The sequence below is a fragment of the Mercenaria mercenaria genome, chromosome 13 (genome assembly GCF_021730395.1).
Source record: "Mercenaria mercenaria strain notata chromosome 13, MADL_Memer_1, whole genome shotgun sequence".
In the NCBI taxonomy this organism is placed as follows: Eukaryota; Metazoa; Mollusca; class Bivalvia; order Venerida; family Veneridae; genus Mercenaria; species Mercenaria mercenaria.
The window spans coordinates 53,241,294-53,261,259 of NC_069373.1; the positions used below are offsets into that span (position 1 = coordinate 53,241,294).

A 19,966-nucleotide genomic window follows, 5' to 3' on the forward strand; every position below is an offset into this window, starting at 1 on the left:
TAGGAGGTTCTGTACTGTTGTGTAATGAGTGTACAGTAAAAGAGAAAGTTGATTTATGAATGTTTAAGGAAAGTTCAAAAAACAGTTTTGAGGAAGGAAGGGGAGACAGCTTTTCAACTGGTGCCAGAGGTGGATAGAACATGGGCAACAGCTCTAAATGTGGTTTTCTACTGTTCCCAAAATGCATTAGAAATCACTATTTTAATATCTTATTGATTTCTTAACAAAAGAATTTGTGTAGTAGCATTTCATATAATAAACAGTCCTTTGAAATGTTTCCAAAAAAAAAGGGTGACCACAATCAAATAAGAGATGGACTTTGAAAATTTTTGTTCAGTTTTTCTGTGCATGAAACAGTTCCTTGTTGAAGGTAACAGATAAGACTACTATATATTACTATATCCCTTTCACCTTTGAGGAAGGATGAACAAGTTTTTTTATGCCCCCGAAGGGAGGCATATAGTTTTTGAACCGTCTGTCAGTCAGTCGGTCTGTCCGCAATTTTCGTGTCTGGTCCATATCTTTGTCATCCATGGATGGATTTTCAAATAACTTGGCATGAATGTGTACCACAGTAAGACGACGTGTCGCGCGCAAGACCCAGGTCCGTAGCTCAAAGGTCAAGGTCACACTTAGACGTTAAAGGTCATTTTTCATGATAGTGCATTGATGGGCGTGTCCGGTCCATATCTTTGTCATCCATGGATGGATTTTCAAATAACTTGGCATGAATGTGTACCACAGTTAGATGACATGTCGCGCGCAAGACCCAGGTCCGTAGCTCAAAGGTCAAGGTCACACTTAGACGTTAAAGATCATTTTTCATGATAGTGCATTGATGGGCGTGTCCGGTCCATATCTTTGTCATCCATGGACGGATTTTCAAATAACTTGGCATGAATGTGTACCACAGTAAGACGACGTGTCGCGCGCAAGACCCAGGTCCGTAGCTCAAAGGTCAAAGTCACACTTAGACGTTAAAGATCATTTTTCATGATAGTGCATTGATGGGCGTGTCCGGTCCATATCTTTGTCATCCATGGATGGATTTTCAAGTAACTACGCATAAATGTGTGGCACAGTAAGATGACGTGTCGCGCGCAAGACCCACAAGACCCAGGTCTGTAGCTCAAAGGTCAAGCTTAGACGTTAAAGGTCATATTTCATGATAGTGCATTGATGGGCGTGTCTGGTCCATATCTTTGTCATTCATGCATGGATTTTAAAATTATTGGGCATGAATGTGTACCACAGTAAGACGACGTGTCGCGCGCAAGACCCAGATCTGTAGCTCAAAGGTCAAGGTCACACTTAGATGTTAAAGGTCATATTTTATGATAGTGCATTGATGGGCGTGTCCGGTCCATATCTTTGTCATTCATGCATGGATTTTAAAATAACTACACATGAATGTGTGGCACAGTAAGACAACGTGTCGCGCACAAGACCCATGTCCGTAGGTCAAAGGTCCTAAACTCTAACATCGGCCATCGGGGGCATGTGTCATCCTATGGAGACAGCTCTTGTTGTAATTATTCTTTAAAACAATAGTTTATTGAAGTATAAACTTCTAACATTTTGTAACCAGAATAACTATATAAATGTTTTACTTGAACAGGTCAATGAAAAGAGCAAGAGATGTACGTGATCAACTGGAGGGTCTGATGGAAAGAGTGGAAATTGAGGTCTCATCTAATCCACTTGATACCATCAATATCAGGAAGGTAAGAGAAAATTGATGTCCATGAGATTCTGTCAGTAATAGGAAAGTAAGTGAAAGTCTGTGTAATCATCTAAATTATAAGAAACTGTCAATATTTGGAAGGTAAGTGGAAATTAAGGCCTGATCTAATCCATTAGAAACACAGTATTAGGAAGGTAAGTGGAAAATTAGGTCTGATCTATGTATTAGATACTATAATAAATAGTAGGAAGGTAAGTGTAAGTAATTAGAAACTGTGTCTCATACTGTCAGTGTAAGAAAGGTTAATTGAGGTCTGATAAACTCCTTTAGATGCTGTTAGAATAAAAATGAGTAGACTTGGGATTTCTGTAACTTGCATTAACGTCAATTAGGTACCACCATTTTACAAAAATTAGTTGATATTGTGGGTGTATTTAATACATGAGAATGACATTAAAGTTGTGGTCGTTCATTAATTGTTTACATTTTTTTATCTTCAAAACAGTTGAAAGTTGATATCTGAAACTCACTTAAGGTATCTCAAAATTCTGGCTGTCTTGAAGGCATTTTTAAGTACTGTCCAAAACTAACTCACACAAAATACTATTTTAAGTCAAATTTGGGATATCTTAAACATTTGATCATTTGGAATTAGGGACACCAAGTTTAACATATGGTTTGAAACTACAGTCGAATTTCAAGTGACCATGCTTTTTCAGTTTGAGATACCCTGTAACCAAAATTCGAGTTATGAGGAGGGACTCATTCTTTTTATTACACTCTATGTCTCTATATCAAGATTGATATAAAAATTTTAAGACCAGTTTCAAATTCAAAATCAGAGGTGTTCAATTAAATTACTAAATGTAAATGTGTAATTAATTATCTGTTGACTATAACATGTGTTAAAAACCAACCACATTCACAATAATGTGTGAAATTTTATCACATAGTTTTTAGCTCATCTGATTTTTTGAAAAAAAAAAAATGATGAGTTATTGTCATCACTTGATCGGTGTCGGCGTCAGCCTTGCCTGGTTAAGTTTTATGTTTAGGTCAGCTTTTCTCCTAAACTATCAAAGGTATTGCTTTGAAACTTACAACACTTGTTCACCATCAATAGCTGACCCTGTGCAGCAAGAAACATAACTCCATCCTGCTTTTTGCAAGAATTATGGCCCTTTTGGACTTAGAAAATATCAGATTTCTTGGTTAAGTTTTATGTTTAGGTCAGCTTTTCTCCTAAACTATCAAAGCTATTGCTTTGAAACTTGCAACACTTGTTCACCGTCATGAGCTGACCCTGTACATCAAGAAACATAACTCCATCCTGCTTTTTAGCTCACATGTCACAAAGTGACAGTGTGAGCTTTTGTGATGGCGTAGCATCCGTCCGTCCGTAAACTTTTGCTTGTGACCACTCTAGAGGTCACATTTTTCATGGGATCTTTATGAAAGTTGGTCAGAATGTTCATCTTGATGATTTCTAGGTCAAGTTCGAAACTGGGTCAACTGCGGTCAAAAACTAGGTCAGTAGGTCTAAAAATAGAAAAACCTTGTGACCTCTCTAGAGGCCGTATTTTTCATTGGATCTTCATGAAAATTTGTCAGAATGTTCATCTTGATGATGTCTAGGTCAAATTTGAAACTGGGTCACGTGCAGTCCAAAAACTAGGTCATTAGGTCTAAAAATAGAAAAACATTGTGACCTCCCTAGAGGCCATATTTTTCAATGGATCTTCATGAAAATTGGTCAGAATGTTCATCTTGATGATATCTAGGCCATGTTCGAAAGTGAGTCACGTGCGGTCAAAAACAAGGTCAGTAGGTCTAAAAATAGAAAAATTTTGTGACCTCCCTAGAGGCCATATTTTTCAATGGATCTTCATGAAAATTGGTCAGAATGTTCATTTTGATGATATCTAGGCCATTTTCGAAAGTGGGTCACGTGCGGTCAAAAACTAGGTCAGTAGGTCTAAAAATAGAAAAACCTTGTGACCTCCCTGGAGGCCATATTTTTAAATGGATATTCATGAAAATTAGTCAGAATGTTCATCTTGATGATATCTAGGTTAAGTTCGAAACTGGGTCACATGCTTTCAAAAACTAGGTCAGTAGGTATAAAAATAGAAAAACTTTGTGACCTCTCTAGAGGCCATATTTTTCAATGGATCTTCATGAAAATTGGTCAGAATGTTCATCTTGATGATATCTAGGCCATGTTCGAAAGTGAGTCACGTGCGGTCAAAAACAAGGTCAGTAGGTCTAAAAATAGAAAAATTTTGTGACCTCCCTAGAGGCCATATTTTTCAATGGATCTTCATGAAAATTGGTCAGAATGTTCATTTTGATGATATCTAGGCCATTTTCGAAAGTGGGTCACGTGCGGTCAAAAACTAGGTCAGTAGGTCTAAAAATAGAAAAACCTTGTGACCTCCCTGGAGGCCATATTTTTAAATGGATATTCATGAAAATTAGTCAGAATGTTCATCTTGATGATATCTAGGTTAAGTTCGAAACTGGGTCACATGCTTTCAAAAACTAGGTCAGTAGGTATAAAAATAGAAAAACTTTGTGACCTCTCTAGAGGCCATATTTTTCAATGGATCTTCATGAAAATTAGTCAGAATGTTCATCTTGATGATATCTAGGTTAAGTTCGAAACTGGGTCACATGCTTTCAAAAACTAGGTCAGTAGGTATAAAAATAGAAAAACCTTGTGACCTCTCTAGAGGCCATATTTTTCCATGGATCTTCATGAAAGTTGGTCTGAGTGTTCACTTTGATGATATCTAGTTCAAGTTCGAAAGTGGGTCACATGTGGTCAAAAACTAGGTCATTAGGTCTAAAAATAGAAAAACCTTGTGACCTCTCTAGAGGCCTTATTAGTCCCCTACTGGTTGAAAACCAGTTTCGGGGACTATAGGAATGCACTTTTCCGTCATTCCGTCATTCTGTCATTCCGTCATTCCGTCCGTCCGCAATTTCGTGTCCGGTCCATAACTCTGTCATCCATGAAGGGATTTTAATATTACTTGGCACAAATGTTCCCCATGATGAGACGACGTGTCATGCGCAAAACCCGGACCACTAGCTCAAAGGTCAAGGTCACAATTGGAGGTCAAAGGTCAACAGGGCTTTTTTCCTGTCCGGTCCACAACTCTCCCATCCTTGAAGGGATTTTAGTATTACTTGGCACAAATGTTCCCCATGATGAGATGATGTGTCATGCGCAAATCCCGGACCCCTAGCTCAAAGGTCAAGGTCACAATTGGAGGTCAAAGGTCAACAGGGCTTTTTTCCTGTCCGGTCCATAACTCTCCCATCCATGAAGAGATTTTAATATTACTTGGCACAAATGTTCCCCATGAGGAGACGACGTGTCGTGCGCAAAACCTGGACCCCTAGCATAAAGGTCAAGGTCACAATTGGAGGTCAAAGGTCAACAAGGCTTTTTTCCTGTCCGGTCCATAACTCTCCCATCTATGAAGGGATTTTAATATTACTTGGCACAAATGTACCTCATAATAAGACGATGTGTCATGCACAACTTTCAGACCCCTAGCTCAAAGGTCAAGGTCACACTTAGCAGTCAAATGTTAACATAGCATGAACAGGGTCTGTTTCGTGTCCGGTCCATAACTCTGACATTCATTAAGGGATTTTAATATCACTTAGCACAAGTGTTCCCCATGATGAGACGACGTGTCATGCGCAAATCCCGGACCCCTAGCTCAAAGGTCAAGGTCACAATTGGGGGTCAAAGGTCAACAGAGTTTTTTTCCTGTCCTGTCCATAACTCTGCCATCCATGAAGGGACTTTAATATTACTTGGCACAAATGTTTCCCATGATGAGACGACACCCAGTACCCTAGCTTAAAGGTCAAGGTCACACTTTGAGATCAAAGGTCAAGAGGATTTTTTTCCTGTCCGGTCTATAACTTTGTCATGCAAAGCAGGATTTAGATATCAGTTGGCACAAATGTTCCCCATGATGAGACGACGTGTCATGCGCAAATCCCGAACCCCTAGCTCAAAGGTCAAGGTCACAATTGGGGGTCAAAGGTCAACAGAGTTTTTTTCCTGTCCTGTCCATAACTCTGCCATCCATGAAGGGATTTTAATATTACTTGGCACAAATGTTTCCCATGATGAGACGACACCCAGTACCCTAGCTTAAAGGTCAAGGTCACACTTTGAGATCAAAGGTCAAGAGGATTTTTTTCCTGTCCGGTCTATAACTTTGTCATGCAAAGCAGGATTTAGATGTCAGTTGGCACAAATATTCCCCTGGATGAGACAACATGTCATGCGCAAGAACCAGGTCCCTAGGTCTAAGGTCAAGGTCATATTTAGAGGTCAAAGGTCAAATTCAAGAATGACTTTGTATGGAACATTTCTTCTTCATGCATGGAGGGATTTTGATGTAACTTGGACCAAATGTTCACCACCATGAGGCACCCTTGTTTTTAGAATTACGTCCCTTTGTTGTTACTATAAATAGATTTTAATGTAACTTTTTTATTACTGGCGGTAGAGAAAAATCGAGACCACTTTTCTGTGGTACAGCATGCATGTTACATCCAATTTTTAGGTGTATTTTGACCTATCTCTACCTGGTAAAGAGTTTCTTGTGGACTAATATTATTTTTTTTTTTTTTTTTTTTTTTTTTTAAAGATTAATTTCCCTTTGTTGTTACTATAAATAACTTACATGATAACGTTTTTATAATCAGCCAAAAAAATTCAATATGAAAACAACTGTGGGTTTTTATATATGCACATTTTAATCCAAGTGTGTTGTTATAACATATTGTATATGTAGTACAATATTGTTTATACATCATTGACAGATATCAGTTCATTATGTTATACTGCAGTAGAGAAAATTAGGTGCCTTCCAGTAGGGGACTTTGTATTGCATGGCAATACTTCATTCACTTGTTTTTCAATGGATCTTCATGAAAATTAGTCAGAATGTTCACTTGATGATATCTTGGTCATGTTCGAAAGTGGATGACGTGTGGTCAAAAACTAGGTCATTAGGTCTAAAAATAGAAAAACCTTGTGACCTCTCTGGAGGCCATACTTCTCATGAGATCTTCATGAAAATTGGTCAGAATGTTCACCTTGATGATGTCTAGGTCAGGTTCGAAACTGGGTCACATGCCTTTAAAAACTAGGTCCTTAGGTCAGTTAATAGAAAAACCTTGTTACCTCTCTAGAGGCCGTACTTTTCATGAGATCTTCATGAAAATTGGTGAGAATGTTCACCTTGATGGTATCTAGGTCAAGTTTGAAACTGGGTCAAGTGCCTTCAAAAGCTAGGTCATTAGGTCAGATAATAGAAAAACCTTGTGACCTCTCTAGAGGCCATATTTTGCAGTGGATCTTCATGGAACTTGGTCAGAATTTTTATCTCGATATCTAGGTCAAGTTCAAAACTGGGTCACATGAGCTCAAATACTAGGTCACTATGTCAAATAATAGAAAAAAACGACGTCATACTCAGTTCAAAACTGGGTCATGTGGGGACAGGTGAGCGATTCAGGACCATCATGGTCCTCTTGTTTCAAGAATTATTACCCCTTTTGGACTTAGAAAATCAGATTTCTTGGTTAAGTTTTATGTTTAGGTCAGCTTTTCTCATAAACTGTCAAAGCTATTGCTTTAAAACTTGCAACACTTGTTCACCATCATAAGCTGACTATGTACAGCAAGAAACGTAACTCTGTCCTGCTTTTTGCAAGAATTATGGCCCCTTTTGGACTTAGAAAATATTAGATTTATTGGTTAAGTTTTATGTTTAGGTAAACTTTTCTCCTAAACTATCAAAGCTATTGCTTTGAAACTTGCAACAGTTGTTTACCATCATAAGCTGACTCTGCACATCAAGAAACATAACTCCATCCTGCTTTTTGCAAGAATTATGGCCCTTTGTCCGTCGTCCGTCCATCCATCGTCAACAATTTGACTGTTAACACTCTAGAAGTCACAGTTTTGGCCCAATCTTAATGAAACTTGGTCAGAATGTTACCCTCAATAAAATCTTGGACGAGTTCGATATTGGGTCATCTGGGGTCAAAAACTAGGTCACCAGGTCAAATAAAAGGAAAAGCTTGTTAATATTGTAGAGGTCACATTTATGACTGTATCTTCATGAAACTTGGTTAGAATGTTGATCTTGATGATCTTTAGGTCAATAGGTCAGGTGAGTGATACAGGGCCTTCATGGCCCTCTTGTTTTTTTGTCATTTTATAATTTGTTATAGGCTGTCATATTGCTCTTGATATGAGCAACTTAATCTCGATTTTTTTTTTGTCTTCATCTTCAGGCCATTACAGCAGGTTTCTTCTATCACACAGCAAAACTAGACAAGGGAGGTAACTACAGAACTGTCAAACATAACCAAACAGTTATGGTCCATCCAAACAGCTCTCTATTTGAAGACAGACCTAAATGGCTCATCTATCATGAACTAGTTTTTACAACAAAGGAATTCATGAGACAGGTAATAATTAAATGATAAATATAATTTCCTTTGCAGCTGCAGTTCTCAACAGGTTTAGGTACTGATTGAGAGAAATGACAGTTCAACATCTAGTGAGCTCGTGTGACCAAATGGTAAAGACTACTATAATACGGGAGCCTTTAACCTTAACCCTGCTAAATTTCTATAATGAACTTGTGCATCTTTCAATTTGGACATTACTATTAACTGTTAAAAGAGGTACATATCTAAAAGATACTGACTGAATGGCGAACGATATAGATCATGATCAGACTGCATGGATGTGCAGGCTGATCATGATCTACACTGGCAGCAAAAGCAGAATCAATTGTGTCCAGCATGATAAGGGTTATTATGGCAGATAGTGGTTTATGGGTACTACCAAGGTGCATGCCAGGCCTAATATATTGCCCACAGAAGAACCTACTGTCTTTCTCTTCTATTAACCAAGTTTGAAAGTCATCATACAGCATTACCTGTGAAATCTAGTCATTGACTTGTGTTTGAAACTAACTACATAATTGAATCTTGTATGGTATAACAAACGAGAACCTGTTTAAATCTGACCTACCTTACATCTGTTTACTAATGCCCCTGAGTGCATTACATCTTGCATTTATTATGATCCAAAAATATTAAAAAAACATCCCTTTTTAACAATATTATGTAAACTATAAATCCAACTTATTATGCCCCCCTTTGAAAAAGGAGGGGTATATTGTTTTGCAGATGTCGGTCGGTAGGTCGGTCGGTTGGTTGGAATGTAGACCTATCCGTTTCCAGATGATAACTCAAGAACGCTTGGGCCTAGGATCATGAAAGTTGATAGGGAGGTTGATCATCACCATTTGATGACCCCTATTGATTTTGAGGTCTGTATGTCAAAGGTCAAGGTCACAGTAACCCTGAATAGTAAAATGGTTTCCGGATGATAACTAAAGAACACTTGGGCCTAGGATCATGAAAGTTGATAGGGAGGTTGATAATGACCAGCAGATGACCCCTGTTGATTTTGAGGTCAGTATGTTAAAGGTCAAGGTCACAGTGACCCTGAACAGTAAAATGGTTTCCGGATGATAACTCAAGAACACTTGGGCCTAGGATCATGAAAGTTGATAGGGATGTTGGTAATGACCAGCAGATGACCCCTATTGATTTTGAGGTCAGTATGTTAAAGGTCAAGGTCACAGTGACCCTGAACAGTAAAACGGTTTCCGGATGATAACTCAAGAACGCTTAGGCCTTGGGTCACGAAAGCTGATAGGGAGGTTGGTCATGACCAGCAGGTGACCCCTATTGATTTTGAGGTCAGTATGTCAAAGGTCAAGGTCACAGTAACCAGGAACAGTAAAATGGTTTCCAGGCAATAACTCAAGAACTCTTGGGCCTAGTTTCAGGAAAATTGATAGTTAGGTTGGCCATGACCAGCAGATGACCCCTATTGATTTTGAGGTAATTAGGTCAAAGGTCAAGGTCACATTGGCCAGGAACAGTTAAATGGTTTCTGATCTTCTTGTCCAAAACCATAGGGCCTAGGGCTTTGATATTTGGTATGTAGCAAAATCTAGTGGTCCTCTACCAGGATTGTTCAGATTATTTCCCTGGGGTCAAATATGGCCCCACCCCTAGGGTCACATGGTTTATATAGACTTATATAGGAAAAAAACTTTGAAAAACCTCTTGTCCAAAACCACAGGGCCTAGGACTTTGATATTTTGTATATGACATCATCTAGTGATCTTCTACTAAGATTATTCAAATTATTCCCCTAGGGTCAAATATGGCTCCGCCCTGGGGGTCACATGGTTTACATATACTTCGGTAGGGAAAAACTTTGAAAATCTTCTTGTCCAAACCGCAAAGTCTTTGGCTTTGGTATTTTGTAATGTAGCATCATTTAGTGATTCTCTACCAAGTTTGTTCAAGTTATCCCTCTCTGGTCAAATATGGCCCTGCCTCTGAGGTCAAATGGTTCATATAGACTTATATAGGGAAAAACTTAGAATCTTCATGTCCATAACTTACATCATTCAAATTTGGACCACATGTATAGTTTTGAGTGACAAGATGAACCTTGACATGAGTTGACCTTATCTTGACCTAGTGACCTACTTTCACATTTTTATACCTACAGCCTTCAAATTTGGACCACATGCATAGGTTTGTGTACTGAAAAAAACTTTGACCTTGTTATTGACCTAGTGACCTACTTTCACATTTTTGAAGTACAGGTTTCAAATTTGGACCACATGCATAGTTTTTTGTTCCAAAATAAAATTTGACTTTGATTTTGACCTAGTGACCTAGTTTCACATTTCTCAAGCTACAGCCTTCAAATCTGAACCACAAGCGTACTTTTGTGTACTGAAATGAACTTTGATCTTGAGATTGACCTAGTGACCTACTTTCACATTTCTGAAGGTACAGGCTTCAAATTTGAACCACTTGCATAGTTTTGTGTTCCGAAATAAAATTTGACCTTGATTTTGACCTAGTGACCTACTTTCACATTTCTCAAGCTACAGCCTTCAAATTTGAACCACATGCATAGTTTTGTGTACTGAAATGAACTTTGATCTTAAGATTGACCTAGTGACCTACTTTCACATTTTTTAAGGTACAGGCTTCAAATTTGGACTGCATGCATATTTTTGTGTTCTGAATTGAAATTTTACATTGATTTTTATCTATTACCTGCTTTCACATTTCTCAAGCTACAGCCTCCAAATTTGAAGCACATGCATAGTTCTGTTCGAAATGAACTTTACCTTGAAATTGATCTAGTTACCTGCTTTCACATTTCTCAAGCCACCGCTTTCAAATTTGGACCACATACACATTGTTTTGTACCTAAATGAAATTTGACCTTGATTTTGACCTTGAGCTAGTCTTGTAATTTGGAACATTCAAAAATGGCTCATTGGATGGCGCCAAGATCAATCTGTAATCTCTTGTTAGGTTAATAGGTTAAAGGTCAAGGTCAGATTAAACCAGAATGGTAGTACTTTTGTTTACAGTGAGCATATAATTTCTGTTCCTTGTGCAATTACTAAATGCATCAAGGGGGGCATTTCGTGTTCGACGAGCTCTTTTAATGAATGAATTTTAATAATGATAGCACATCATAGTGCTGATATTGCCTTATAGCTTGAATCTGTTTTATATTGGGTGTATGTTTATAAGGGGAGGGTGTTAATTAGGGAACATATGGTATTTTTATTACTTTTATAATTTCAATATTTATATCAGGTGATCGAGATAGACAACAGCTGGTTACTAGAAGTTGCTCCCCATTACTACAAGGCCAAGGAACTGGAAGATGGATCTGGAAAGAAAATGCCCAAAAATACAGGAAAGATACAGGAAGAAGTGACAAGGACATAAGTTGTTGCTGATATTGCCATGTATTCTGATCTTTACCAAACCTTGTGACAATGTTTATGGGCATAATATCTCAGCCAAGTTTGATAACCAGTAAAATCCCCTCAGGTGCTCTTGAGTTATGGCCCTTGAATTACTTGAAAGTCTGCAAATTTAACCTTGCCTGTCCTCTAAATTAAACAGTTTTCATCTGATCTTCACCAAACTTAATGACAGTGTTTGTGGGTATAATATCTAGGCAAATGTCGATAACTAGTAAAATCACCCCAGGCACTCTTGAATTATGGCCCTTGAATTACTTCAAAAATTGCGACTTTAGCCTTGTCTGCATTCTAAGTCCAACACTTTTCATCTGATCTTCAACAAACTTGCTTTTAACACAGTATGATGGTGCAGAATTTGTTACTTTTTAGCTCACCTGTCACATAGTGACAAGGTGAGCTTTTGTGATCACATGTTGTCCGTCATCAGTCCGTGCTTCAACAATTTCTTGTCTGCACGATAGTGGTTTCATTTATGATTTTATTTTAACCAAACTTGCACACAACTTGTATCACCATAAGATCACAGTTCCTTTCTTGAACTGGCCAGATCCAATAATGGGTTCTAGAGTTATGGCCCCTGAAAGGGCCAAAATTAGCTATTTTGATGTTGTCTGCACAATAGCAGCTTTATTTATGATTTGATTTTTACCAAACTGGCATACAACTTGTATCACCATAAGATCTTGGTTCCTTCCTTGAACTGGCCAGATTCCAGTATGGGTTTCAGAGTTATGGCCCCTGAAAGGGCCAAAATTAGCTATTTCGACCTTGTCTGCACAATAGCAGCTTCATTTATGATTTGATTTTAACCAAACTTGCACACAACTTGTATCACCATAAGATCTTGGTTCCTTTCTTGAACTGGCGAGATTCCTTTATGGGTTCCAGAGTGATGGCCCCAGAAAGGGCCAGAATTAGCTATTTTGACCTTGTCTGCACAATAGCAGCTTCATTTATGATTTGAATTTAATCAAACTTGCACAAAACTTGTGTCACCATAAGACCTCGGTTCTTTTCTTGAATTGGACAGATCCCATAATGGGTTCCAGAGTTATGGCACCTGAAAGGGCCAAAATTAGCTATTTTGACCTTGTCTGCACAATAGCAGCTTCATTTATGATTTGTTTTTAACCAAACTTGCACAAAACTTGTATCACCACAAGATCTTAGTTCCTTTCTTGAACTGGCCAGATTCCTTCATGGGTTCCAGAGTTATGGCCCCTTAAAGGTCCAAAATTGGCTATTTTGGCTTGCCAAATAGAGACTTCATTTATGGTTTTATTTGATACAAACTTATAAAATATCTTAAACAACAATAAATCTTGGATTCCATGACAAATCAGATCCAATTGTAGGTTCCAGAGTTATTATATATCTGATTGTATATCTCCCCTAATTGTAATCAAAATGGACTTATATCAGTAAGTACTTATAGGACTTATTTGAAATTTCATTATTGTTATTAGTTGCACTGAGACAATCAGGGTAGATGACAATCAGGGTAGATAACTATGGACTGATTTTATGTCAAATTACCTCCCTTTATTTCAAATTAAAATGGGTATATATCCGTAACTAATGAAGATAGTGATCTGAAATTTCATTTATGTCAACAGATTTATTTGGCAGATCCTTCTTTTGTTCACTTACTATATTTTTTTCAATTACTTCCCTTTAACATTACTATAAATAGCTTATTTTTAGTAACTTTATTATTGGCCGTAGGGAAAAACCTGAGACCACTTTTCGGTGGTACAACATGGATGGTACCTCCAATTTTCAGGTGTATTTTGACATATCTATACCTTGTAAGAATTATTTTTTTCTTTTTGGTTAAATTTCTTCCCTTTGTTGTTCCTGTCCTTTGGACTTAGATATTTTTTCTGAGGACCTTCTTGTCCTCAAGTGCAATGATAACAGGTGAGCAATATAGGGACATCATGGCCCTCTTGTTAAGTCTGTATTCATTCAGTAAGAATACATACTGATTTGGTCAGTGGAAAAGCTTTCAAAAGAAGTATAATTTGTCTTCTTTTGTCTACAAACTTATTCCCAAGACAAACCAACAAATGCTCGACAATCATATCGAGGTAAATAACAATTGTATAAAAAATATTTTGATACTTATTACCAGTCAGCTTTAATCTGCGAGGCAACATCTTGACATTCAATGTTTTTAGGGTTTTACCAGTGAATGCCTAGTTTTTACAAAAGGGCACAAATGTATATTCTTTCAAACAAAGTTATCATGGTCATCGAAATTCTTTTCTTCCTGATCAGTATCTAAGCTATATTGTCATAAAAATGTATTGTTCTTCAACAAGCAGACATATTTTAATGACTCAGTGTTATATTTACCAAAAACAGAATTGTCAAATGCAACGGCAAAACAATACTAAGGAAGAACGGTGTGTCGTGCTAACTGCTAAATGACAAATAATTAATGCAAAATGCTGAATGTCAAATATTGACTGATATGATACAGATCTTTATTAGCTCGACTATTCGAAGAATAAGTAGAGCTATCCTACTCACCACGGCGTCGGTGTCGGCGTTGGCGTCGGCGTCACACCCTGGTTAAGTTTTTCGTACCAGTCCACATTTTGACAAAGTCTTTTGAGATAAAGCTTTGAAACTTTCAACACTTGTTTACCATCACCATGTCCAGTTATAGGCAAGAGTACATAACTCTGTCAAGCATTTTGACTGAGTTAGGGCCCCTTTTGACTTAGAAATCTTGGTTAAGTTTTTCGTACCAGTTCATATTTTGACAAAGTCTTTTGAGATAAAGCTTTGAAACTTTCAACACTTGTTTACCATCACCGTGTCCAGTTGTAGGCAAGAGTACGTAACTCCATCAAGCATTTTGGTTGAATTATTGCCCCTTTTTGACTTAAAAATCTTGGTTAAGTTTTTCGTACCAGTCTACATTTTGACAAAGTCTTTTGAGATAAAGCTTTGAAACTTTCAACACTTGTTTACCATCACCATGTCAAGTTGTAGACAAGAGTACATAACTCCATCAAGCATTTTGGCTGAATTATGGCCCCTTCTGACTTAGAAATCTTGATTAAGTTTTTCGTACCAGTTTATATTTTGTGTAAAGTGTTTGATAAATGGCTTTGAAACTTTCATATCTTGTTCAGTATTATAGTCTCTATCAATAGGCAAGAGTACATAACTCTGTCATCTTTTTTGGCTGAATTATGGCCCTTTTTGAACTTGGAAATTGGTTCTGTTTTCATATATGTGCATGTTTTCTCAAGACTATTTGACATATGGCTTTTAAACTTTAAACACTTGTTTATCATTATGATTTCCAACTGTAGGCAAGAGTACATAACTCTGACAACTATTCTGGCTGAATTATGGCCCTTTTTTGACTTTGAAATTTTTGTCAAAAACTATTTGAACTGTGGCTTTGAAACTTTTAACACTAGTATATCAACACGATTTCCATCTGTAGGCAAGTGTACATAATTCTGTCAACTATTTTGACTGAATTATGACCCTTTTTGGACTTGGAAATTAGTTAAATTTTTCATACAAGTCCATATTTTGCCTAACATATAACTTAATAACATATTTGCCATCATGGGCACACATTGCCATTTAGTGCAAGACTAATCGAAATCCACAAATCAGGGAACATTTTTTGCTTAATCCATTTTTTTCTTTTGTCTGAAAATCTGTGGAAATATTTTGACCTCATTCTTCAATCAATTCTTCGAATAGTCGAGCGCGCTGTCATCCGACAGCTCTTGTTTTTAGCTCACCTGTCACATAGTGACAAGGTGAGCTTTTGTGATCACCCTTCGTCCGTCGTCAGTCCGTCCGTGCGTCTCGTGCGTCCGTCCGTCAACAATTTCTTGTCTGCACGATAGTGGTTTCATTTATGATTTTATTTTAACCAAACTTGCACACAACTTGTATCACCATAAGATCTCGGTTCCTTTCTTGAACTGGCCAGATCCCATTATAGGGTCCAGAGTTATGGCCCCTGAAAGGGCCAAAATTAGCTATTTTGACCTTGTCTGCACAATAGCAGCTTTATTTATGATTTGATTTTTACCAAACTGACACACAACTTGTATCACCATAAGATCTTGGTTCCTTTCTTGAACTGGTCAGATTCCATTATGGGTTCCAGAGTTATGGCCCTGAAAGGGCCAGAATTAGCTATTTTGACCTTGTCTGCACAATAGCAGCTTCATTTATGATTTTATTTTAACCAAACTTGCACAAAACTTGTATCACCATAAGATCTTGGTTCCTTTCTTGAACTGGCCGGATTCCTTTATAGGTTCCAGAGTTATGGCCCCTGAAAGGGCCAAAATTAGCTATTTTGACCTTGTCTGCACAATAGCAGCTTCATTTATGATTTGAATTTAATCAAACTTGCACAAAACTTGTGTCACCATAAGTTCTGAGTTCCTTTCTTGAACCGGCCAGATCCCGTCATGGGTTCCAGAGTTATGGCCCCTTAAAGGTCCAAAATTGGCTATTTTGGCTTTTGCAGCCATATAGAGACTTCATTTATGGTTTTATTTGATATAAACTTCCAAAATGTCTTCAGCAACAATAAATCTTGGATTCCATGACATATCAGATCCATTTGTAGGTTCCAGAGTTATTTTATATCTGATTACCTCCCCTGATTGTAATCAAAATGGATTTATATCAGTAAGTACTTATAGGACTTATTTGAAATTTCATTATTGTCATTAGTTGGACTGAGCCAATCAGGGTAGATAACTATGGACTGATTTTATGTCGAATTACCTCCCTTTATTTCAAATTAAAATGGGTATATCTCCGTAACTAATGAAGATACTGATCTGAAATTTCATTATGTCAACAGATTTATTTAGCAGATCCTTCTTTTGTTCACTTACAATTTTTTTTTTATTGCTTCCCTTTTACGTTACTATAAATATCTTATTTTTAGTAACTTTTTTGTTATTGGCCATAGGGAAAAACCGAGACCACTTTTCTGTGGTACAACATGGATGGTACCTCCAATTTTTAGGTGTATTTTGACATATCTGTACCTTGTAAGAATTTTTTTTCTTTTTTGTTAAATTTCTTCCCTTTGTTGTTCCTGTCCTTTGGATTTAGATATTTTTTCTGAGGACCTTCTTGTCCTCAAGTGCAATGATAACAGGTGAGCGATATAGGGCCATCATGGCCCTCTTGTATAAAATCAGTGGACAGTTAGAATTATCTTTCGGCAATAAACATTAGATATTTGAAATTTTCGAATTATGAGAGCAAGAATATGGTATTTAGCTATTAACATTAGATGTCTGGCAATTAGAATGGTGCACCAGCCTTCCATATATGCATCTACCTTCAATAGTTTTTCCATTTATCAATCTTTGTTAAGAAAATAAAACCTCTTTTCTTTTTGTAATCCCCTGCCACAAGTGGTGGGGGGTTATAGAAATGGTCTCCATCCGTCCTTCCGTAACATTTGTGTCCGCTCTGTATCTCCTAAACCCCTTGAAGGATTTTCATAAGACTTGGGTCAAATGATCACCTCATCAAGACGATGTGCTGAACCTATGAGTCAGCCATGTCGGTTCAAGGTCAAGGTCACAACTCAAGGTCAAAGGTTTGAGCCTTCCATTTTGTGTCTGCTCTGTATCTCCTAAACCCCTTGAAGGATAATCATGAAACTTGAATCAAATGATCACCTCATCAAGAGGATGTGCAGAACACATGAGTCAGCCATGTCTACTCAAGGTTGAGGACACAACTCGATGTCAAAGGTTTGAGGCTACCATTTCGTGTCCGCTCTGTATCTCTTAACCCTCTTGAAGAATAATTATGAAACTTACACTAATGATCACCTCATCAAGACGATGTGCAAAACTTATGAGTCAGTCATGTCGACTCAAGGTCAAGGTCACAACTCGCGGTCAAGGGTTTGAGCCTTCCATTTTGTGTCCGCTCTGTATCTCCTAAACCCCTTGAAGGATTTTCATCAAACTTGGGTCAAATGAACACCTCATCAAGACGATGTGCAGAATTGATGAGTCAGCCATGCCGGCTCAAGGTCAAGGTCACAGCTTAGAGCCAAAGGTTTGAGCCTTCCATTTTGTGTTCATTCTGTATCTCCTAAACCCCTTGAAGGATTTTCATTAAACTTTGGTCAACTGATCACCTCATCAAGAACTCATGAGTCAGCCATATCAACTCAAGGTCAAAGGTTTGAGCTCTGTATCTTCTAAACCTCTTTTAGGATTTTCATGAAACTTTGGTCAAATGATCACCTCATCTAGATGATGTGCAGAATTTATGAGTCAGCCATCTCAGTTCAAGGTCAAGGTCACAGCTCAAGGTCAAAGGTTTACCCTTTCACTATCCATACCAGTGGCGGGGGATTTAGCTGTCTTTCAGACTGCCTTGTCTTTTTTGTTTGGTGCTGCAGTGACTGCATATCAACTCAAGGTCAAAGGTAATTCATGGGTCAGCCATCTCAGTTCAAGGTCAAGGTCACAGCTCAAGGTCAAATGTTTACCCTTTCACTATCCATACCAGTGGTGGGGGATTTAGCTGTCTTTCAGACTGCCTTGTCTTTTTTGTTTGATGCTGCAGTGTCTGCAGTACGGTAAATGGAGATCACTGAATAGAAATCATTTTTGCTGACACTTCTGTGAGTTTCTTTCAATTTTGGGACAGCTTTCTCATAATTTTGTCTAAATGCAGGAGTTTAGACTGCTCAGTACAAAAATGTATGTGCCAATTCCTATATAAACTGTTAAATGGCTTTCCAATGGGACAACAAGTCTCGGTTTTATTAACACCTTTGAAAAGTTTTATATGGTAGCATTTTTGCCACATATAATACAAAGCAGTTTCTTTATTGTAGGAATAAACTTGACAGCTACATATCTTTTAAAATGTGCTTTTGATAGTAACATGCTGTAAGAAACTTTTAAAATCCATTCTTTAGTATCAGAATTTTACTGATTAAAATAATCCTTTAAATAAAATAAACATATAAGTGAAAATAAATATATTTCAAGAGGACCCATCAAGATTTCAAAAATAGCAAAGTGGTTTATTCTAGATGAGAATGGTTCACCATTAAAAACCATTTAGGTAAACCGATTTAAGATCAGCAGCGTATTATATTATCCAATATGTTCTTCCCGCATCCAAAGCGGGAGCTCTGCCACTAGGCTACTGAGGCGGTTGCTACCAATACTAGACAGTCTGATACACACTGAGAAATTGTAGTGATAAACACGTTTTTATTAACGTCAGCAGAAGCCCGTGGAATTGTGACCGAGACCGAAGGTCGCCATTCTTCATAAAAAAAAAACATGACACGAAAACTAAATATATTATTTTGGTGATGACTTTAAGACTCGGATACAATTTTAATTCCAATTCTGTTGTTCTTGGAAACGGTAAACATGTTTTAGATATCCATAACCGGGGCATATAACAACACTACCAAAAGAATGTATTAAAGGTTTTTAAACGATTTGTTTTAGTTCTCGTTATTACAAACATGACATGTACATACTTTTACTTAAACATTTGGTAAACAGAAGCACAATTTCAAGAACAGTAATTTTACTTGTAACAGTAAATGCAAGTCTTTAACTCTGTCAAAGCGTTTTAAAATGGAATACGGCGCAATTTAGCTGTTGTTTCGAAGAAAACTTCGAAAATATTGAACTTTTTCAGAATACTAATCATACTTATGAATTTTGTTGAGATATCTTCTCAGCTATTATTGTTATATTTTGAGCCAAAAAGGTGATATGAATGTAATAACAATAAAAATAATAAAACGTGCACTGAAAACAACAGTTGTTCTTTTTAGTTGCGTTAGTTGAAGCTTTTTTCCTGCGATCCACATGTAACTTATTATTGACAGTTTATAATCTTTACGAGAGTACACGTATCTACTTCTTTCAAAAGGTACGACCAATATTTGGAATTTGTTTGAAGAGGTAAAGTGACACAAAAATAAGAGATCGTATCAAGCGGTCGGAAGAAGGCGAACAAGTGTGTTGACAGTTGGTAAGTTTAAAGCACTGTATGTATACTGCTCGCACTGTCTGAGCTTCGATGGTAAACCGTCAATACTAATGTCATTTAGACCTGTCTCCTGTTACTGTAAAAATATCTGATTAATTGAGCAACTTTATAATGTTAGAATTAAGAGATACACATGGTTTTCAAACGTCAAGGACAAGTTGACATAACGGATGTATACACATAATAAACAGACAAAATAAAACAAAAGAAAAAGGAAGCACAACAGTCACATTAAGCTCTGCCTTGAAGGAATGGTCAGTGGCGTTTGCTTTAGGGTTATTTCTTT

General features: G+C 37.3%; 1 protein-coding gene across 9 annotated transcripts in view; it reads left to right on the forward strand.

Moving 5' to 3' along the window:
• Positions 1-19,448, forward strand: part of LOC123530508 (pre-mRNA-splicing factor ATP-dependent RNA helicase DHX16-like) — a 213,701-nt gene extending 194,253 nt beyond the window's left edge. For all 9 annotated transcript variants that reach the window (XM_053521852.1, XM_053521853.1, XM_053521854.1 and 6 more), the window contains 3 exons: positions 1,619-1,724; positions 8,021-8,197; positions 11,447-19,448. In XM_053521852.1, the coding sequence (XP_053377827.1) occupies positions 1,619-1,724; positions 8,021-8,197; positions 11,447-11,581 (418 nt within the window). In that variant the 3' untranslated portion in view covers positions 11,582-19,448. The remainder of the gene's footprint in view (positions 1-1,618; positions 1,725-8,020; positions 8,198-11,446) is intronic.
• The last annotated feature ends 518 nt before the right edge of the window (positions 19,449-19,966 follow it).